General features: G+C 40.6%; 1 protein-coding gene across 18 annotated transcripts in view; it reads left to right on the plus strand.

Annotated features, from left to right (window-relative positions):
- The window catches only part of DNAH3 (dynein axonemal heavy chain 3), a 126982-nt gene that overhangs the window by 93223 nt on the left and 9674 nt on the right, over positions 1-24085 (plus strand). For 16 of the 18 annotated variants that reach the window (XM_085868523.1, XM_085868505.1, XM_085868512.1 and 13 more), the window contains 7 exons: positions 17493-17785; positions 19034-19251; positions 19938-20103; positions 20206-20422; positions 20720-20902; positions 21444-21642; positions 23599-23837. In XM_085868523.1, the coding sequence (XP_085724649.1) occupies positions 17493-17785; positions 19034-19251; positions 19938-20103; positions 20206-20422; positions 20720-20902; positions 21444-21642; positions 23599-23837 (1515 nt within the window). Of the gene's footprint in view, positions 1-17377; positions 17419-17492; positions 17786-19033; positions 19252-19937; positions 20104-20205; positions 20423-20719; positions 20903-21443; positions 21643-23598; positions 23838-24085 lie in introns of all 18 variants that reach the window. The other 2 variants (XM_085868513.1, XM_085868514.1) reach the window with 2 other exon arrangements.

Below are 24085 nucleotides of genomic sequence, written 5' to 3' on the forward strand. Positions count from 1 at the left end.
CCGAGAATTTTTTTAAGTGATTCCTCACCATTGAGAGATCGGGATAAAAGGATATTTCTAACAGGATATCTCAAAAAGTTTTCGACAGATTAGGATGAATCTTTGGGAGGTGTGTTGGGTATGTAGCAAGGAACAATTGATTCGATTTTGGTGAAGATCGAATCAGGATCTGGATCCGACGATTTTAAACGTGATTCCTCACCATTGAGAGATCGGGCAAAAACGATATATAACAGGATATCTCAAAAAGTTGTTGACAGATTCGAATGAATCTTGGTGGGTAGGTTGGGTATGTAGCAGAGAACAATTGATTCGATTTTGGTGAAGATCGAATCGGGATGTGGATCCCAGAATTTTTAAAAGTGATTCCTCACCATTGAGAGATCGGAAAAAAACGATATATAACAGGATATCTCAAAAAGTTGTTGACAGATTCGGTTGAATCTTGGTGAGAAGGTTGGGTATGTAGCATGGGACAATTGATTCGATTTTTGTGAAGATTGAATCAGGATCTGGATCCGAGAATTTTTAAAAGTGATTCCTCACCATTGAGAAATTGGGATAAAACGATATATATATAACAGGATATCTCAAAAAGTTGTTGACAGATTCGGATGAATCTTGGTGAGTAGGTTGGGTATGTAGCATGGGACAATTGATTCGATTTTTGTGAAGATTGAATCAGGATCTGGATCCGAGAATTTTTAAAAGTGATTCCTCACCATTGAGAAATTGGGATTAAACGATATATATATATATATATATATATATATATATATATATATATATATATATATATATATATATATATATATATATATATATAACAGGATATCTCAAAAAGTTGTTGACAGATTCGGATGAATCTTAGGGAGTAGGTTGGGTATGTAGCAAGGAACAATTGATTCGATTTTGGTGAAGATCGAATCCGGATCTGGATCCGATAATTTTTTTTAAGTGATTCCTCACCATTGAGAGATCGGGCGAAAATGATATATATAACAGGATATCTCAAAAAGTTGTTGACAGATTCGGATGAATCTTGGGGAGTAGGTTGGGTATGTAGCAAGGAACAATTTCTTCGATTTTGGTGAAGATCGAATCTGGATCAGAGAATTTTAAAAAGTGATTCCTCACGATTGAGAGATTGGGCTAAAACCATATATATAACAGTGTATCTGAAAAAGTTGTCGACAGATTCGGATGAATCTTGGTGGGTAGGTTGGGTATGTAGCAAGGAACAATTGATTCGATTTTGGTAAATATCGAATCCGGATCTGGATCCGAGAACTTTTTAAGTGATTCCTCACCATTGAGAAATTGGGATAAAACGATATAGATATAACAGGATATCTCAAAAAGTTGTCGACAGATTAGGATGAATCTTTGGTAGGTATGTTGGTTATGTAGCAAGGAACAATTGATTCGATTTTGGTAAATATCGAATCCGGATCTGGATCCGAGAATTTTTTTAAGTGATTCCTCACCATTGAGAGATCGGGCAAAAACGATATATAACAGGATATCTCAAAAAGTTGTGGAAAGATTCGGATGAATGTTGGTGGGTAGGTTGGGTATGTAGCAAGGAACAATTGATTCGATTTTGGTGAGGATCGAATCCGGATCTGTATCCGAGAAGTTTTTTAAATGATTCCTCACCATTGAGTGATCGGGCTAAAACTATATATATAACAGGATATCTCAAAAGTTTTCGACAGATTCGGATGAATCTTGGTGGGTAGGTTGGGTATGCAGCAAGGAACAATTGATTCGATTTTGGTGAAGATCGAATCGGGATGTGGATCCCAGAATTTTTAAAAGTGATTCCTCACCATTGAGAGATCGGAAAAAAACGATATATAACAGGATATCTCAAAAAGTTGTTGACAGATTCGGTTGAATCTTGGTGAGAAGGTTGGGTATGTAGCATGGGACAATTGATTCGATTTTTGTGAAGATTGAATCAGGATCTGGATCCGAGAATTTTTAAAAGTGATTCCTCACCATTGAGAAATTGGGATAAAACGATATATATATAACAGGATATCTCAAAAAGTTGTTGACAGATTCGGATGAATCTTGGTGAGTAGGTTGGGTATGTAGCATGGGACAATTGATTCGATTTTTGTGAAGATTGAATCAGGATCTGGATCCGAGAATTTTTAAAAGTGATTCCTCACCATTGAGAAATTGGGATAAAACGATATATATATATATATATATATATATATATATATATATATATATATATATATATATATATATATATATATATATATATATATATATATATATATATATATATATATATATAACAGGATATCTCAAAAAGTTGTTGACAGATTCGGATGAATCTTGGGGAGTAGGTTGGGTATGTAGCAAGGAACAATTGATTCGATTTTGGTGAAGATCGAATCCGGATCTGGATCCGAGAATTTTTTAAAGTGATTCCTCACCATTGAGAGATCGGGATAAAATGATATATATAACAGGATATCTCAAAAAGTTGTTGACAGATTCGGATGAATCTTGGGGAGTAGGTTGGGTATGTAGCAAGGAACAATTTCTTCGATTTTGGTGAAGATCGAATCTGGATCAGAGAATTTTAAAAAGTGATTCCTCACGATTGAGAGATTGGGCTAAAACCATATATATAACAGTGTATCTGAAAAAGTTGTCGACAGATTCGGATGAATCTTGGTGGGTAGGTTGGGTATGTAGCAAGGAACAATTGATTCGATTTTGGTAAATATCGAATCCGGATCTGGATCCGAGAACTTTTTAAGTGATTCCTCACCATTGAGAAATTGGGATAAAACGATATAGATATAACAGGATATCTCAAAAAGTTGTCGACAGATTAGGATGAATCTTTGGTAGGTATGTTGGTTATGTAGCAAGGAACAATTGATTCGATTTTGGTAAATATCGAATCCGGATCTGGATCCGAGAATTTTTTTAAGTGATTCCTCACCATTGAGAGATCGGGCAAAAACGATATATAACAGGATATCTCAAAAAGTTGTGGAAAGATTCGGATGAATGTTGGTGGGTAGGTTGGGTATGTAGCAAGGAACAATTGATTCGATTTTGGTGAGGATCGAATCCGGATCTGTATCCGAGAAGTTTTTTAAATGATTCCTCACCATTGAGTGATCGGGCTAAAACTATATATAAAACAGTATATCTCAAAAAGTTGTCGACAGATTAGGATGAATGTTGGTGGGTAGGTTGGGTATGTAGAAAGGAACAATTGATTCGATTTTGGTGATGATCGAATCCGGATCAGGATCCGAGATTTTTTTAAAAGTGATTCCTCACCATTGAGAGATCGAGCGAAAATGATATATGTAACACGACATCTCAAAAAGTTGTGGACAGATTCGGATGAATGTTGGTGGGTAGGTGGGGTATGTAGCATGGAACAATTAATTTGATTTTGGTGAAGATCGAATCCGGATCTGGATCCGAGAATTTTTTTAAAGTGATTCCTCACCATTGAGAGATCAGGAAAAAACGATATATAACAGGATATCTCAAAAAGTTGTTGACAGATTCGGTTGAATCTTGGTGAGAAGGTTGGGTATGTAGCATGGGACAATTGATTCGATTTTTGTGAAGATTGAATCAGGATCTGGATCCGAGAATTTTTTAAAAGTGATTCCTCACCATTGAGAAATTGGGATAAAACGATATATATATAACAGGATATCTCAAAAAGTTGTTGACAGATTCGGATGAATCTTGGTGAGTAGGTTGGGTATGTAGCATGGGACAATTGATTCGATTTTTGTGAAGATTGAATCAGGATCTGGATCCGAGAATTTTTAAAAGTGATTCCTCACCATTGAGAAATTGGGATAAAACGATATATATATATATATATATATATATATATATATATATATATATATATATATATATATATATAACAGGATATCTCAAAAAGTTGTTGACAGATTCGGATGAATCTTAGGGAGTAGGTTGGGTATGTAGCAAGGAACAATTGATTCGATTTTGGTGAAGATCGAATCCGGATCTGGATCCGATAATTTTTTTAAGTGATTCCTCACCATTGAGAGATCGGGCGAAAATGATATATATAACAGGATATCTCAAAAAGTTGTTGAGAGATTCGGATGAATCTTGGGGAGTAGGTTGGGTATGTAGCAAGGAACAATTTCTTCGATTTTGGTGAAGATCGAATCTGGATCAGAGAATTTTAAAAAGTGATTCCTCACGATTGAGAGATTGGGCTAAAACCATATATATAACAGTGTATCTGAAAAAGTTGTCGACAGATTCGGATGAATCTTGGTGGGTAGGTTGGGTATGTAGCAAGGAACAATTGATTCGATTTTGGTAAATATCGAATCCGGATCTGGATCCGAGAACTTTTTAAGTGATTCCTCACCATTGAGAAATTGGGATAAAACGATATAGATATAACAGGATATCTCAAAAAGTTGTCGACAGATTAGGATGAATCTTTGGTAGGTATGTTGGTTATGTAGCAAGGAACAATTGATTCGATTTTGGTAAATATCGAATCCGGATCTGGATCCGAGAATTTTTTAAAGTGATTCCTCACCATTGAGAGATCGGGATAAAATGATATATATAACAGGATATCTCAAAAAGTTGTGGAAAGATTCGGATGAATGTTGGTGGGTAGGTTGGGTATGTAGCAAGGAACAATTGATTCGATTTTGGTGAGGATCGAATCCGGATCTGTATCCGAGAAGTTTTTTAAATGATTCCTCACCATTGAGTGATCGGGCTAAAACTATATATAAAACAGTATATCTCAAAAAGTTGTCGACAGATTAGGATGAATGTTGGTGGGTAGGTTGGGTATGTAGAAAGGAACAATTGATTCGATTTTGGTGATGATCGAATCCGGATCAGGATCCGAGATTTTTTTAAAAGTGATTCCTCACCATTGAGAGATCGGGCGAAAATGATATATATAACATGACATCTCAAAAAGTTGTGGACAGATTCGGATGAATGTTGGTGGGTAGGTGGGGTATGTAGCATGGAACAATTAATTTGATTTTGGTGAAGATCGAATCCGGATCTGGATCCGAGAATTTTTTTAAAGTGATTCCTCACCATTGAGAGATCAGGAAAAAATGATGTATAACAGGATATCTCAAAAAGTTGTTGGCAGATTCGAATGAATCTTGGTGGGTAGGTTGGGTATGCAGCAAGGAACAAGTAATTCGATTTTGGTGAAGATCGAATCTGGATCAGAGAATTTTTAAAAGTGATTCCTCACGATTGAGAGATCGGGCTAAACCATATATATAACAGTATATCTGAAAAAGTTGTCGACAGATTCGGATTAATGTTGGTGGGTAGGTTGGTATGCCGCAAAGAATAATTGATTCGATTTTGGTGAAGATCGAATCCGGATCTCAATCCGATAATTTTTTAAGTGATTCCTCACCATTGAGAAATTGGGATAAAAGGATATATATAACAGTATATCTCAAAAAGTTGTTGACAGATTCGGATGAATATTGGTGGGAAGTTTGGGTATGTGGCATGGAACAATTGATTCGATTTTGGTGAAGATCAAATCAGGATCTGGATCCGACCATTTTTAACGTGATTCCTCACCATTGAGAGATCGGGAAAAAACGATATATAACATGATATCTCAAAAAGTTTTTGACAGATTAGGATGAATCTTGGTGGGTAGGTTGGGTATGTAGCAAGGAACAATTGATTCAATTTTAGTAAATATTGAATCTGGATCTGGATCCGAGAATTTTTTCGTGATTCCTCACCATTGAGAAATTGGGATAAAACTATATATATATATATATATATATATATATATATATATATATATATATATATATATATATATATATATATATATATATATATATTGTTGCGGTTTTCGCGCCCGCCGGCGTGCTGACGGCCACGTAACTCGACTCGCGGCACGTCGCCCACCGGACGGACAATCCAGTCGTGACCCTCTCGGACTAACGCCGGGAACCAGTCACGGGTGGACCTTTCGGTCTCACCGCGATCGAGCCAATCAGCCCCCGCGTGGGATAGGGTTGCTCGCCGACCCGACCTACCTAAGTACCCACGCGGAGGGTAGACCGGGCGATCGCACCTCGCCGCAGGTCGACTTCGGACACAGGCCACTTAAGCGACCCGTTCCGTACTATCAGAATAACCGAGCGGTGTTATCGTCGACCTCGACGGTTCGATTAATTATCGGGCTATTCAGCCCACTACCAACCCTTTACGTGAAGCAAGATGGGGATTCAATGGAGGAAAAGACGAAGCGAAGCGGGAGACAGTTCAACAATAAAGCACATTTATTCGCGGCACACGGGAAGCACACAAATACAATTCCACCAAATGCACACAAAAAAAAGAAAACACACTTCCATTTACACAAAAAGCAAATATAAAAGTGAAAACACAGTGCAGAGCTAATACCGACTACCGAGCACACGGCAACACTTATACAATTCTACTTCACAGACGGCGCCGACAACACATACCCAAAACCAAGGAAAAGAATATCCTCAAGAATGAGGCGGGCCTGAGGCCGAGACCGGGTCGCGCCTACCCGTCTGGTGATGAGACGCGGAGCGGCGATGGCGCCGCACTCCGCGGGCCTCGCGGACAGTGCCTGGCAGGGGTGGGAAAAAGGGGCCCCCTTGGTCGCACTATCTCAGCGCGGGGGGAAACAGGAGGGGGTTGCTGATGCTCGGGGTATAGAGGATCTTTATTATCCCTGGTGTGCGTCTCCACCTCGGCCAGGTCGCGCTGCCTGCCTCCCTCGGGCGTGCAGCTCCTGGCACCGACGCGAGCACCCCCTCGTCTGCCTTCGCCGCTGCCGCCTCTCCGCCTCTGGACTCTCCACCCTGGACTCTTCTTTGGGCTCCCCTCGTTCGACTCTCTTCAGCTTCTCCAGCTACTGCAGGCTTCGGGCTCCAGACTTCCACACTCTTCTCTGACTCTTTCTCCCTCCCCTGACTGACGAACACCGTCCTTTTATCCCCCCGTAGCTTTGCCTTTGACCCCCTCCCTTTGACCTTTCACCTCGCTCCCCATTGGCCCGAGAAAAAGTGGGCGTGAAGGCTTTTTGATCCACAAATTTGCATATATCGATCGTTCTGGAGGCGGGGCCAAATCGCCCCTCGCTCACCGATTGGACGGCAAAAAGTGGGCGTGTGTCGTTTTTGATCCGTTTTTGAAGCACAAAATCCGTGATTTTGTACACGCTGTTCAACGTGCGCCCTGCGCGAGTCCAACACCGGTACCCACAGCGGGGCAAGAACGGTGGCGATGCTACGGTTGCGAGGTGTGACGTGAAGGTCGTGGCGGTTGTGGTGAAGCGGTGTTGTGGTTGGTGGTTGATGTTGTGGTTGTGGTGGTAATCATGGCGGTTGGTCCAAAATAAAGATAGTAAAAGAAAAACGGCTATCCTGAAGAGTCGCAGCTCGCAAAAATGACATGTATTCCCACTAGACAACGGGTTTGGGCCTAACTACACATGCACTTACCGAGATACCTCACCTAAGGGACCTGAATGGTGGTTTGCGAATTTGGTAACCACAACAATATATATATATATATATATATATATATATATATTTATATATATATATGTATATACATATATATATATATATATACATATATATATATATATATATATATATATATATATATATATATATATATATATATATATATATATAACACAGGATATCTCAAAAAGTTTGGGACAGATTAGGATGAATGTTGGTGGGTAGGTTGGGTATCTAGCAAGGAACAATTGATTCGATTTTGGTGAAGATCGAATCAGGATCTGGATCCGACGATTTTAAACGTGATTCCTCACCATTGAGAGATCGGGCAAAAACGATATATAACAGGATATCTCAAAAGTTTTCGACAGATTCGGATGAATCTTGGTGGGTAGGTTGGGTATGCAGCAAGGAACAATTGATTCGATTTTGGTGAAGATCGAATCCGGATCTGTATCCGAGAAGTTTCTTAAAGTGATTCCTCACCATTGAGAGATCGGGCTAAAACTATTTATAAAACAGTATATCTCAAAAAGTTGTCCACAGATTAGGATGAATGTTGGTGGGTATGTTGGGTATGCAGCAAGGAACAATTGATTCGATTTTGGTGAAGATCGAATCCGGATCTGGATCCGAGATGTTTTTTTAAGTGATTCCTCACCATTGAGAGATCAGGCTAAAATTATATATATATAACAGGATATCTCAAAAAGTTTGGGACAGATTCGGATTAATGTTGGTGCGTAGGTTGGGTATGTAGCAAGGAACAATTGATTCGATTTTGGTGAAGATCGAATCCGGATCTGTATCCGAGAATTTTTAAAAGTGATTCCTTACCATTGAGAGATCGGGCTAAAGGATATATATATATATATATATATATATATATATATATATATATATATATATATATATATATATATATATATATATATATATATTACAGTATATCTCAAAAAGTTGTCGATAGATTCGGATGAATGTTGGTGGGTAGATTGGGTATGCAGCAAGGAACAATTGATTCGATTTTGGTGAAGATCGAATCCGGATCTGGATCCGAGAATTTTTTAAAGTGATTCCTCACCATTGAGAGATTGGGCTAAAACAATATATATAACAGGATATCTCAAAAAGTTGTCGACAGATTCGAATGAATCTTGGTGGGTAGGTTGGGTATGTAGCATGGAACAATTGATTCGATTTTGGTGAAGATCGAATCGGGATCTGGATCCGAGAAATTTTTTAAGTGATTCCTCACCATTGAGAGATCAGGCTGAAATGATATATATCACAGGATATCTCAAAAAGTTGTGGACAGATTCGGATGAATGTTGGTGGGTAAGTGGGGTATGTAGCATTGAACAATCGCTTCGATTTTGGTGAAGATCGAATCCGATCTGGATCCGAGAATTTTTTTAAGTGATTCCTCACCATTGAGAGATCGGGAAAAAATGATGTATAACAGGATATCTCAAAAAGTTGTTGACAGATTCGAATGAATCTTGGTGGGTAGGTTGGGTATTTAGCAAGGAACAATTTCTTCGATTTTGGTGATAATCGAATCTGGATCAGAGAATTTTAAAAAGTGATTCCTCACGATTGAGAGATTGGGCTAAAACCATATATATAACAGTGTATCTGAAAAAGTTGTCGACAGATTCGGATGAATCTTGGTGGGTAGGTTGGGTATGTAGCAAGGAACAATTGATTCGATTTTGGTGAAGATCGAATCCGGATCTGGATCCGAGAACTTTTTAAGTGATTCCTCACCATTGAGAAATTGGGATAAAACGATATAGATATAACAGGATATCTCAAAAAGTTGTCGACAGATTAGGATGAATCTTTGGTAGGTATGTTGGTTATGTAGCAAGGAACAATTGATTCGATTTTGGTAAATATCGAATCCGGATCTGGATCCGAGAATTTTTTTAAGTGATTCCTCACCATTGAGAGATCGGGCAAAAACGATATATAACAGGATATCTCAAAAAGTTGTGGAAAGATTCGGATGAATGTTGGTGGGTAGGTTTGGTATGTAGCAAGGAACAATTGATTCGATTTTGGTGAGGATCGAATCCGGATCTGTATCCGAGAAGTTTTTTAAATGATTCCTCACCATTGAGTGATCGGGCTAAAACTATATATAAAACAGTATATCTCAAAAAGTTGTCGACAGATTAGGATGAATGTTGGTGGGTAGGTTGGGTATGTAGAAAGGAACAATTGATTCGATTTTGGTGATGATCGAATCCGGATCAGGATCCGAGATTTTTTTTAAAAGTGATTCCTCACCATTGAGAGATCGGGCGAAAATGATATATATAACACGTCATCTCAAAAAGTTGTGGACAGATTCGGATGAATGTTGGTGGGTAGGTGGGGTATGTAGCATGGAACAATTAATTTGATTTTGGTGAAGATCGAATCCGGATCTGGATCCGAGAATTTTTTTAAAGTGATTCCTCACCATTGAGAGATCAGGAAAAAATGATGTATAACAGGATATCTCAAAAAGTTGTTGGCAGATTCGAATGAATCTTGGTGGGTAGGTTGGGTATGTAGCAAGGAACAAGTAATTCGATTTTGGTGAAGATCGAATCTGGATCAGAGAATTTTTAAAAGTGATTCCTCACGATTGAGAGATCGGGCTAAACCATATATATAACAGTATATCTGAAAAAGTTGTCGACAGATTCGGATTAATGTTGGTGGGTAGGTTGGGTATGCCGCAAGGAATAATTGATTCGATTTTGGTGAAGATCGAATCCGGATCTCAATCCGATAATTTTTTTAAGTGATTCCTCACCATTGAGAAATTGGGATAAAAGGATATATATAACAGTATATCTCAAAAAGTTGTTGACAGATTCGGATGAATATTGGTGGGTAGTTTGGGTATGTGGCATGGAACAATTGATTCGATTTTGGTGAAGATCAAATCAGGATCTGGATCCGACCATTTTTAACGTGATTCCTCACCATTGAGAGATCGGGAAAAAACGATATATAACATGATATCTCAAAAAGTTTTTGACAGATTAGGATGAATCTTGGTGGGTAGGTTGGGTATGTAGCAAGGAACAATTGATTCGATTTTGGTAAATATTGAATCTGGATCTGGATCCGAGAATTTTTTCGTGATTCCTCACCATTGAGAAATTGGGATAAAACTATATATATATATATATATATATATATATATATATATATATATATATATATATATATATATATATATATATATATATATATATATATATATATATATATATATATATATATAACACAGGATATCTCAAAAAGTTTGGGACAGATTAGGATGAATGTTGGTGGGTAGGTTGGGTATCTAGCAAGGAACAATTGATTCGATTTTGGTGAAGATCGAATCAGGATCTGGATCCGACGATTTTAAACGTGATTCCTCACCATTGAGAGATCGTGCAAAAACGATATATAACAGGATATCTCAAAAGTTTTCGACAGATTCGGATGAATCTTGGTGGGTAGGTTGGGTATGCAGCAAGGAACAATTGATTCGATTTTGGTGAAGATCGAATCCGGATCTGTATCCGAGAAGTTTTTTAAGTGATTCCTCACCATTGAGAGATCGGGCTAAAACTATTTATAAAACAGTATATCTCAAAAAGTTGTCCACAGATTAGGATGAATGTTGGTGGGTATGTTGGGTATGCAGCAAGGAACAATTGATTCGATTTTGGTGAAGATCGAATCCGGATCTGGATCCGAGATGTTTTTTTAAGTGATTCCTCACCATTGAGAGATCAGGCTAAAATTATATATATATAACAGGATATCTCAAAAAGTTTGGGACAGATTCGGATTAATGTTGGTGCGTAGGTTGGGTATGTAGCAAGGAACAATTGATTCGATTTTGGTGGAGATCGAATCCGGATCTGTATCCGAGAATTTTTAAAAGTGATTCCTTACCATTGAGAGATCGGGCTAAAAGGATATATATATATATATATATATATATATATATATATATATATATATATATATATATATATATATATATATATATATATATATATATATATATATATATATATATATATATTACAGTATATCTCAAAAAGTTGTCGATAGATTCGGATGAATGTTGGTGGGTAGATTGGGTATGCAGCAAGGAACAATTGATTCGATTTTGGTGAAGATCGAATCCGGATCTGGATCCGAGAATTTTTTAAAGTGATTCCTCACCATTGAGAGATCGGGCTAAAACTATTTATAAGACAGTATATCTCAAAAAGTTGTCCACAGATTAGGATGAATGTTGGTGGGTATGTTGGGTATGCAGCAAGGAACAATTGATTCGATTTTGGTGAAGATCGAATCCGGATCTGGATCCGAGATGTTTTTTTAAGTGATTCCTCACCATTGAGAGATCAGGCTAAAATTATATATATATAACAGGATATCTCAAAAAGTTTGGGACAGATTCGGATTAATGTTGGTGCGTAGGTTGGGTATGTAGCAAGGAACAATTGATTCGATTTTGGTGAAGATCGAATCCGGATCTGTATCCGAGAATTTTTAAAAGTGATTCCTTACCATTGAGAGATCGGGCTAAAAGGATATATATATATATATATATATATATATATATATATATATATATATATATATATATATATATATATATATATATATATATATATATATATATATATATATATATATATATATATATATATATTACAGTATATCTCAAAAAGTTGTCGATAGATTCGGATGAATGTTGGTGGGTAGATTGGGTATGCAGCAAGGAACAATTGATTCGATTTTGGTGAAGATCGAATCCGGATCTGGATCCGAGAATTTTTTAAAGTGATTCCTCACCATTGAGAGATTGGGCTAAAACAATATATATATAACAGGATATCTCAAAAAGTTGTCGACAGATTCGAATGAATCTTGGTGGGTAGGTTGGGTATGTAGCATGGAACAATTGATTCGATTTTGGTGAAGATCGAATCGGGATCTGGATCCGAGAAATTTTTTAAGTGATTCCTCACCATTGAGAGATCAGGCTGAAATGATATATATCACAGGATATCTCAAAAAGTTGTGGACAGATTCGGATGAATGTTGGTGGGTAAGTGGGGTATGTAGCATTGAACAATCGCTTCGATTTTGGTGAAGATCGAATCCGATCTGGATCCGAGAATTTTTTTAAGTGATTCCTCACCATTGAGAGATCGGGCAAAAATGATGTATAACAGGATATCTCAAAAAGTTGTTGACAGATTCGAATGAATCTTGGTGGGTAGGTTGGGTATTTAGCAAGGAACAATTTCTTCGATTTTGGTGATAATCGAATCTGGATCAGAGAATTTTAAAAAGTGATTCCTCACGATTGAGAGATTGGGCTAAAACCATATATATAACAGTGTATCTGAAAAAGTTGTCGACAGATTCGGATGAATCTTGGTGGGTAGGTTGGGTATTTAGCAAGGAACAATTTCTTCGATTTTGGTGATAATCGAATCTGGATCAGAGAATTTTTTTAAGTGATTCCTCACCATTGAGAGATCGGGCAAAAACGATATATAACAGGATATCTCAAAAAGTTGTGGAAAGATTCGGATGAATGTTGGTGGGTAGGTTTGGTATGTAGCAAGGAACAATTGATTCGATTTTGGTGAGGATCGAATCCGGATCTGTATCCGAGAAGTTTTTTAAATGATTCCTCACCATTGAGTGATCGGGCTAAAACTATATATAAAACAGTATATCTCAAAAAGTTGTCGACAGATTAGGATGAATGTTGGTGGGTAGGTTGGGTATGTAGAAAGGAACAATTGATTCGATTTTGGTGATGATCAAATCCGGATCAGGATCCGAGATTTTTTTAAAAGTGATTCCTCACCATTGAGAGATCGGGCGAAAATGATATATATAACACGACATCTCAAAAAGTTGTGGACAGATTCGGATGAATGTTGGTGGGTAGGTGGGGTATGTAGCATGGAACAATTAATTTGATTTTGGTGAAGATCGAATCCGGATCTGGATCCGAGAATTTTTTTAAAGTGATTCCTCACCATTGAGAGATCAGGAAAAAATGATGTATAACAGGATATCTCAAAAAGTTGTTGGCAGATTCGAATGAATCTTGGTGGGTAGGTTGGGTATGTAGCAAGGAACAAGTAATTCGATTTTGGTGAAGATCGAATCTGGATCAGAGAATTTTTAAAAGTGATTCCTCACGATTGAGAGATCGGGCTAAACCATATATATAACAGTATATCTGAAAAAGTTGTCGACAGATTCGGATTAATGTTGGTGGGTAGGTTGGGTATGCCGCAAGGAATAATTGATTCGATTTTGGTGAAGATCGAATCCGGATCTCAATCCGATAATTTTTTTAAGTGATTCCTCACCATTGAGAAATTGGGATAAAAGGATATATATAACAGTATATCTCAAAAAGTTGTTGACAGATTCGGATGAATATTGGTGGGTAGTTTGGGTATGTGGCATGGAACAATTGATTCGATTTTGGTGAAGATCAAATCAGGATCTGGATCCGACCATTTTTAACGTGATTCCTCACCATTGAGAGATCGGGAAAAAACGATATATAACATGATATCTCAAAAAGTTTTTGACAGATTAGGATGAATCTTGGTGGGTAGGTTGGGTATGTAGCAAGGAACAATTGATTCGATTTTGGTAAATATTGAATCTGGATCTGGATCCGAGAATTTTTCGTGATTCCTCACCATTGAGAAATTGGGATAAAACTATATATATATATATATATATATATATATATATATATATATATATATATATATATATATATATATATATATATATATATATATATATATATATATATATATAACACAGGATATCTCAAAAAGTTTGGGACAGATTAGGATGAATGTTGGTGGGTAGGTTGGGTATCTAGCAAGGAACAATTGATTCGATTTTGGTGAAGATCGAATCAGGATCTGGATCCGACGATTTTAAACGTGATTCCTCACCATTGAGAGATCGTGCAAAAACGATATATAACAGGATATCTCAAAAGTTTTCGACAGATTCGGATGAATCTTGGTGGGTAGGTTGGGTATGCAGCAAGGAACAATTGATTCGATTTTGGTGAAGATCGAATCCGGATCTGTATCCGAGAAGTTTTTTAAGTGATTCCTCACCATTGAGAGATCGGGCTAAAACTATTTATAAAACAGTATATCTCAAAAAGTTGTCCACAGATTAGGATGAATGTTGGTGGGTATGTTGGGTATGCAGCAAGGAACAATTGATTCGATTTTGGTGAAGATCGAATCCGGATCTGGATCCGAGATGTTTTTTTAAGTGATTCCTCACCATTGAGAGATGAGGCTAAAATTATATATATATAACAGGATATCTCAAAAAGTTTGGGACAGATTCGGATTAATGTTGGTGCGTAGGTTGGGTATGTAGCAAGGAACAATTGATTCGATTTTGGTGAAGATCGAATCCGGATCTGTATCCGAGAATTTTTAAAAGTGATTCCTTACCATTGAGAGATCGGGCTAAAAGGATATATATATATATATATATATATATATATATATATATATATATATATATATATATATATATATATATATATATATATATATATATATATATATATATTACAGTATATCTCAAAAAGTTGTCGATAGATTCGGATGAATGTTGGTGGGTAGATTGGGTATGCAGCAAGGAACAATTGATTCGATTTTGGTGAAGATCGAATCCGGATCTGGATCCGAGAATTTTTTAAAGTGATTCCTCACCATTGAGAGATTGGGCTAAAACAATATATATAACAGGATATCTCAAAAAGTTGTCGACAGATTCGAATGAATCTTGGTGGGTAGGTTGGGTATGTAGCATGGAACAATTGATTCGATTTTGGTGAAGATCGAATCGGGATCTGGATCCGAGAATTTTTTTAAGTGATTCCTCACCATTGAGAGATCAGGCTGAAATGATATATATCACAGGATATCTCAAAAAGTTGTGGACAGATTCGGATGAATGTTGGTGGGTAAGTGGGGTATGTAGCATTGAACAATCGCTTCGATTTTGGTGAAGATCGAATCCGGATCTGGATCCGAGAATTTTTTTAAGTGATTCCTCACCATTGAGAGATCGGGCAAAAATGATGTATAACAGGATATCTCAAAAGTTGTTGACAGATTCGAATGAATCTTGGTGGGTAGGTTGGGTATGTAGCAAGGAACAATTGATTCGATTTTGGTGAAGATCGAATCCGGATCTGTATCCGAGAATTTTAAAAAGTGATTCCTTACCGTTGAGAGAACGTGCTAAAACGATATATATAACAGGATAGCTCAAAAAGTTGGGGACAGATTCGGATGAATGTTGTTGGGTAGGTTGGGTATGTAGCATGGAACAATTCATTCGATTTTGGTAAATATCGAATCCGGATCTGCATCCGAGAAGTTTTTTCAGTGCATTCCTCACCATTGAGAGATCGGGCTACAACTATATATATATAACAGGATATCTCAAAAAGTTGGGGACAGATTCGAATGAATCTTGGTGGGTAGGTTGGCTATGTAGCATGGAACAATTGATTCGATTTTGGTGAAGATCGAATCCGGATCTGTATCCGAGAAGTTTTTTAAGTGATTCCTCACCATTGAGAGATCGGGCGAAAACGATATATAGAACAGGATATCTCAAAAAATTGTGGACAGATTCGGATGAATCTTGGTGGGTAGGTTGGGTATGTAGCATGGAACAATTGATTCGATTTTGGTGAAGATCGAATCCGGATCTGTATCCGAGAAGTTTTTTAAGTGATTACTCACCATTGAGAAATTGGGATAAAACTATATATAACAGGATATCTCAAAAAGTTGTTGACATATTCTGACGAAACTTCGTGGACAGGTTAGTAAGGTGACGAGAACAAGCCGATTAAATTTTAGTTGAGGTCCTAATCCAGATCCGGTCGATCAGTGGGACACAACACGTAAACGAATCAGCCTGGTGGATGTGTGTGCTCCACTGAGGGCCATTCCAGTTACCCCGCGCTCGCGAAGCGAAAAGCCGGTTGAGTGATCGGTGTCGTACGTGGGTACGTACATGCGTACCTGCACTTTGTTATTCACTTATCTCCGTAACCACTTGTCAGATTGACGTGAAATTTTATTTTCGACATCGGTGCGACGACTCTTGTAGAATCTTTTCATTATAATGATCACATCATCGGTCACATTGTTCGCAAACCATCATTTTGTTTTTAAACCTTCAAAAATTTTCCTCTCCAGAACGGCTGGGTGGATCGAGGGGAAACTTCACACACATGGTCCCCAAGCGTTGGTTTATGAATTATTGATAGGTCACACGGTTTGGCAGCCATATTGGATTAAAAGAAAATATTTTTAAAAATTCTCTCTCTTCAACTGCGACATCAATCGAGGTGACGCTTCAAAATGATGATGACGTCGTGGTGGGGAATCGATGTTTTAAATTTCAACCCTGATTGGATGTATGGTCCGACAGCCAGAATTATTTAATTTTTTGAATCTATCTTCTGTTTGATTTTTTATGTTTTTTGAATAGGCTCACTTGGCTGTGCCTGGATGGGTTTGAGGCTCGAGGAGTCGCAGTTGAAACCCAAGTCCTATCCAGATTCCTCCTGATTGCTTCATCTTTGCTTTTTGCTTGTTTGGGTTCCTTGTGATGACTCTGATGACTGAATATTTTCATTTGCTCTTCCTTTTGATTTGAATTTTACTTTTTTTTCATTGCAAATTTGCCTCCAGAAGAGTCGGCTCGCACCGAAGTCCTTCTCAAGACCACGCGGGTAAGTATTCTATGAATACCATCGAGTTTTCTCAAGTAATTGTTGACTCTCCCATTGTCTCCTTGGCACATCAGGAACACAACAATGTGAGCAAGGCTCCCATGTCGCTGGTCATGTTCCAGTTCGCCATTGAGCACATATCACGAATCGCACGTGTCCTGAAGCAGGATGGTGGGCATGCCCTCCTTGTGGGTATCGGAGGAAGCGGGCGGCACAGTGCTACGCGTCTCGCCACTTTCATGGCAGACTACGACCTTTTTCAAATCGAAATCACCAAGGGGTATTCAGCGAATGACTGGCGTGAAGACCTCAAGCGCGTGATGCTCAAGACGGGGGTTCATGGCAAGCCGGCGGTCTTCCTGTTCGAGTATGAGGCTAAAGTGTACACGCCTGCTTTGCTTTGTACGACGATTGAAAGATCTCATTTTGATTTCCATGTGATCATGTGCCATGATTGCTAACATGTGCCATGTGACCTCAGAGGTCCTATAAAGCAGTGGGAGCAGCACAATGGTAATCCTGCAATAACCGGGGATCCAAAGCACAAAACAAACTGGTGTTGGTGGTTCATGAACAGCCTTGTGTTCCTTCATCTCGAAGGACATCCTGTGCTTCGAGCTGAAATAATTAAGACTCAGCGTTAAATACTCCAGAACTGGTTAACGTAATCATAAACTCCAGTTGCTATAGCGACTATCAAGGCTTCCGAGCCTCCATTCAACTACAGGTCTGACCAAATTCAGGAACACGTCAAACCTAATCGAACAGGTAAAGATCAGACCTGATACAGGTACGGGCGCTGCCAATCGTTGTGAATGCGGAGATCGTGCAAACTTCAACAGAGTTGATTTGACACCAAACTGCAATTAAATATGTTTAAATAATTCACTCTTTACTCTCCCAAAATTGTCCCTCCATGAGATGGGCTCCTGAGAACCACCACTTGTATATCAGGACATATATATGTATATAGAAAGACTCACCCACATATCTCACCTGTGAATGGAGGGAAGAGCCAATCAGCTCTCACCTAATCATCAAGGAAGTGTTCAAAACAGTGTAGCACTTACCTTGTGTAGGTCTTCTTGGGTTGCTTTATTCAGCTTCTTTGGCTCGAGGAGTGTGGGAGGGGTGTATTCTTCATACATATATATATATATATATATATATATATATATATATATATATATATATATATATATATATATATATTCCAATATCTTACCCGTAAACCTTAGGAGTTACTATTACTTTCAACTGGATTGAGTCCAAGACCTCAAGTCCACGCCCGACTCCTTTTGTATCAAGTACAAAGCTCAGTTCCTTCTTGAATTGTTTGACAAGATAGACATTTCTGAAAGTACCAGGTTCAAAATTCTGTCCTCATGTTGAATTATTATACTCCACTCAATAACTGGATGTGCAACATGGAGGAATCCCAGATTGAGATCATTGAGAGCCATTGAACATGCAGTATATGTGTGTGTGTGTGTGTGTGTGTGTGTGTGTGTGTGTGTGTGTGTGTGTGTGTGTGTGTGTGTGTGTGTGTGTGTGTGTGTGTCCGTGCACGCAATGGATCCGCAAATTAATCGTACTTTCATTGTGTTACTCACAGTGACATGCAGATCAAAGACGAGAGCTTCGTGGAGGACATAAACATGCTGCTAAACACAGGGGACGTGCCCAACATCTTTGCTGCGGATGAACGCGCCGACATCGATGAACGCCTGCAAGGGGTGGCCAAGGCAACCGGTCGTCGCAGAGATGAGACGGCAACATCGATGTACAATTTCTTCGTTGAACGCGTGCGGAGCAACCTGCACATCGTGTTGGGTACGAGTTATGTACACATCGATAAAGAGGAGGTACACTGTGAAAAGAGTTTCCTAATCGATAGGTTAGTGTGCAGCTGGCATCAATTTTACCGTGACAATGAAGTTGCATAATGGTGGACGGGTTTCGTATCCCAGAACGGCTTGACATCATTGCATACTACCTCCGGGTTTGCCCGACATTCTTCAATGCCCTGTGAATTTCCAAATGTCTATCTCTTGTGGTGTGTCTGATGGTTCCAGATAAGTGAAATAATTAAGAATCTCAAGATAGTTCGTTAGCATTGAGGGTGCATATCGGCGGGGGTTAACGATTTATTTTATCGTCAGTTGCATCATTTATTTTTGTTGTGCATTGCATTCATTCTTGTTCCCTTCCCCAGAGCCATTTGCTCTTGATGGATGTTATCGGTCTCAGGGTGAATTCCGCTTGTCCTGGCTGCTTCGTTTTGGTGGTTACGGCTGGTTACAGGGCACTTTGGGAGCAGTTTAAACCGCTTCGACCACCATACGTGACCTCATGGCTTGCTCGGCCTAATTGAAGAGAGGGGAAAGCATAGATAAACCGGGTCAAAGTGCACGTGGAAAAGCCGGTTTCGGCAGGTGAAGCTGTCAAAGTGCTCCCGTCCTTCGCTCCGGCCTGCGCTGACACATCCTCTTCTTGTTCCTCTCCTTGTACCCACGCAGCATTGAGCCCGATCGGTGATGCTTTCCGCAACCGTCTGCGCATGTTCCCCTCTCTCATCAACTGCTGCACCATCGACTGGTTCCACGTGTGGCCTTCGGATGCCCTCGAGATGGTCGCAAACAACTTCCTGGAGGACATGGACATCGACCCGTCCATCCTCCGCGAGTGAGCGGTGGAAACGAGCGTCGTATACACGTATAAAGCCCACGTATTGGTGCTCGCTCAATCGTATGTCATTCATGTTTGACTCGGTGTCCTTTCCCTCAGGGTTGTTTCGGTCTGCAAGTACTTTCATCAGAGTACCATCCGAGTCTCGGAGAAATACCACTCGATCCTGCGACGTCGCAATTACGTCACCCCGACGTCTTACCTGGAGCTCATCCTCACCTACAAGAGCCTCCTCAATGGGAAGCGTGAGGAAGTGTCGCTGAAGAGGAATCGTTATGCCCTTGGCCTCGAGAAACTGGCATTTGCCGCGTCGCAGGTGAGATCTTCCATGACCTCCCGAGACGCGCTCGGAATACCTGCGGGTGTTGCTGAACTCAACTCGAACCGACTACTAAGAGAAGACGTGGTGTCTTCCTTCTTTCTTTCTTTCTTTCCTTCTTTCTTTCCAACAATTGCAATCTCAAACATTCCTTCATTTCCTCGACATTCCTCTCCCAATTTGTCATGGACGTACAATGTTCCACTCATCCATTTGCCATGTTGTGTTTCCTTGCGAATGTGTCCGATTCTAGTCGAATGTCACGTCCCTCGTGCCATTTCCTTATCTCATAAGGTTTCGGTGATGCAAACGGAGCTGACGGATCTTCGTCCGGAGCTGATAAAGACTTCAGAAGAGACGCACAACATGATGGTAAACATAGACAGGGACACCGTGGAGGTGAACGCCAAGAAGGCTTTGGTGGCTGCCGATGAAGCTGTGGCCAATGAAGCGGCTGCAGCGGCCAGATACATCAAGGTGAGTCCTCTCCTGACATTTGTGCTCAAGGTTTCTTTTCACCATGATTGTGGAGAAGTCGTCGAGTTTTTTTTGTTTCTTCTGAAGATGAAGAACCTTCCTTTAATGTTTCCATATTTAGTTCCTGGAGTCTGCATTTACTTCCAAACAAGGTGGTCATTCTTTAAGGAGTTTAAGGTGATGATGCAGCACCTCGGTGATTTGCTGGTTGCAGCATTGCTGAGTGTTGCTCCACGGCAAATGCAGAGCCTCCCTGGAGGTTAGGACCAGAATGCGGAAGTTTGCCCAGGGTGCTGGAGAGAATCTCGTGCAAACACATGGGTCCACAGGTTGGAGTCCCATCGGACGGACGGGCAGCTCAGTCGCTGATGCGACACGCGACCTGCGAAGCACCTCGGGGGACGCAAACGATGGAGATGCTGCTGTTCGCTCACCAACCCGGATAATTATAATCTATCTTGTGAATAATTAGTTTCTCTTGCAATCTGTATAGTAAATCAAACAACTTAACAGCCTTGATCCTTACCCCCCGGTATTGCAGGAAGAGTGTGAAGCCGATCTCGCCGAAGCGATGCCGGCTTTGGAAGCCGCACTCTCAGCCCTGGACACCTTGAAGCCGGCAGATGTCTCGACGGTGAAGGCGATGCAGAATCCACCAGGTCCCGTGAAACTCGTCATGGAGAGTATTTGCGTCATGAAGGGCATCAAGCCGGAGAGGAAGCCTGACCCCAGCGGCTCCGGTGAGCGTTGCTTGGCCAAGGTGTGATGGCGTCATGTGCAAGATAATAGGGTGAGTTCCCTCACAAGGGACTTCAACACCGGAGGAGGTCGTTAGGTCCATCGCAGCCTGCACTCTGATTGCCAACCTTTAGTAGTTTGTCCTTCCTCTGTCCCTTTCCGTTGCTGAGTATCAAGTGAGGAAGCAGCACGTACCATTTTTAAAGTCTTTTGGTATGACTCGGATGAGGTTTGAACCATCCACCTCCCAGACTCGGTGGACCTCCCAGACTGTGCAGTGGAGCGTCCAAAGTAATCTCTCAGAGCAGCTCACGTCCCGAGCAGGACCGCAGAGAGGGACGACATCCGTCCGGTATGTGATGTCATGCTCTTTCAGGAAAGACGAGTTGGCGTTGGAAGCGCTCCACCGTGCCATTCGCTGCTGAATGGTAAACGGTGGTTCGGTACCCGGGAGTCGAGTCAACTCGCGAAATCGAGCCGATTTGAACTGGCTACCCCGATCCTCAGTGATAGTTGCTGGAACTCCATAACGTGTGATCCAGGTGTGAACAAAGTCCCCGGCGATGGCAGGTGCAGTGATGTCAGTTATCGGTGGAGCTTCCGGTCAACGCAAGTCAGTTAATGCCGGTTCGTGGACCGACAAGGTCCACATGGACCAGGTCGAAACGCCTATCTGGTATTGAAAAGCTACCTCGTGGTGCCATAGTACGACGTTAGATCTTGGAACGTTGACATCGATGACGTTGTTTGGCCCAATGGCGCACATCAGCGTTGAAGCGTGCATTGCCAGGCGGAGCGTGTGGTGGTGAATCACCGGGTTGCTTGAACACCTGGTTACGCAAGTGAGTGAAAAGTGTCGAAGTCCAGAATGGTGCAGGAACGAAAGAGCCTGACTGTCCCGTTGATGTGTCACACACGATGGTAGTGTTTGTCCCTGGGAGTGAAATGGAAGCGTACCGGTTGCAGACTGTCGCCGGTGGAGCTCTGTGTCCTCGCGTCGTGCTGCTGCAAGCACATGGAAATCGACGGCCAGTGTGTTGCTGGAAGACGTCACCAAAATCGAATCAAATAGTTAGAAATAATTAGATTTCATGCAGGTGATAGCATGAGGTGCAACAGTGTGTCCTGAGAAGGACAATTGGTGCATGTTGATGGTTCAGTGCATCCAGAGGGAACAAAGCAGAGTCGGGATAGCAAGAGACAGACAGCGCGAGTCAGTGTGTAAGTGGCCATAGTGCCTGGGAATTCTGTGCTGGCTGGGTCTGTTCCCCTGCACGGTTCCTTTGCCAGCCCCTCTGCGACTCTGCCGTCACCAGTTCGTCCTCACAAGTTTACCAGTTAATTTTGCGTCCATCGCCGGATGCGTTATCTTTGTTGTGGCCTCCAGTCCAGGTTTTTATAGGCATAGGGAGGCATGACGTCATGGCTGAGCTACTTCTTTTCTCCTGGCAAGCCCTGTGACGTCGCTGTGATTTTGCCCATGTCATCACTGTTGGCGCTGTCAGGGTTTTTCCTTCCCATTGACCCATCATATCTCCAGTTGACGCCCATTGGCTGCGCTCAGGTTCTGCGGCACGGCCGGTGACCAAACACGGCATTGGGCATCAATGTCACCGCCACTGATGTTGCTGTTGAGGTTCGGCCAGCTGCAGTGGCACCGTGGCTGGGCTGCGCGGATTTTTTTGGATGACTTTGATTCAACCGATTGTGGCTGGGATACCACCACATCGATGACGTCATCGTTATCACCCTCTGTACCCCCATGGGAATTTTTTTCGTTGAGAAGTTTCAGAGAAAAATATGTCCAATCTTTTCCTTTCATCCAAAGTGGCCGCCATACCATGTGGCCTTTGATGTTGGAGTCATCAATAATAGGAACCGTTTGTTACTTGCTCACAAATGCGCTTTTTTTTCAAGTAAAGAGAAAAAACACAATTTTTCTAAACGACTCTCCACAGGAAACATGGTCGAAGACTTCTGGGGGCCATCCAAGAAACTTTTGGGAGACCTGAAGTTCTTGAGCAGTCTGAAGGTGTTCGACAAGGACAACATTCCGTCGGGCATCATGAAACGTATTCGAGAGAAGTTTATTGGCGATGCGGACTTCCAACCCGGTGTCATCAAGAACGTGTCGTCAGCGTGCGAGGGTCTCTGCAAGTGGGTCCGTGCCTTGGAGGTCTATGATCGAGTGGCCAAGGTGAGGGGCCTCTTGCGTCTTCAGGGGAATGAACGGTGAAAACGTCGGTAATTTGAGGACGTTGGATTTCATGACCTTGCTGATCATTGGAAGTTAACGAATTGGTCTGGAGTTAATGGAATCCATTTTTACACCTCCTTATGTAATGATGATGTTGGCTGATTTATAAGTGGATGGACGTTAAGAAAATGAAAAAAAAACTTTTTAAATGATATTTTTGTTGTTGTTGTGAATGGGGGGAAAAGGGT

This window comes from Eptatretus burgeri, unplaced genomic scaffold (assembly GCF_056783735.1).
Source record: "Eptatretus burgeri isolate ZD-2024b unplaced genomic scaffold, Ebu_testis_v1 Ebu_testis_scaffold_3164, whole genome shotgun sequence".
Taxonomy (NCBI): Eukaryota; Metazoa; Chordata; class Myxini; order Myxiniformes; family Myxinidae; genus Eptatretus; species Eptatretus burgeri.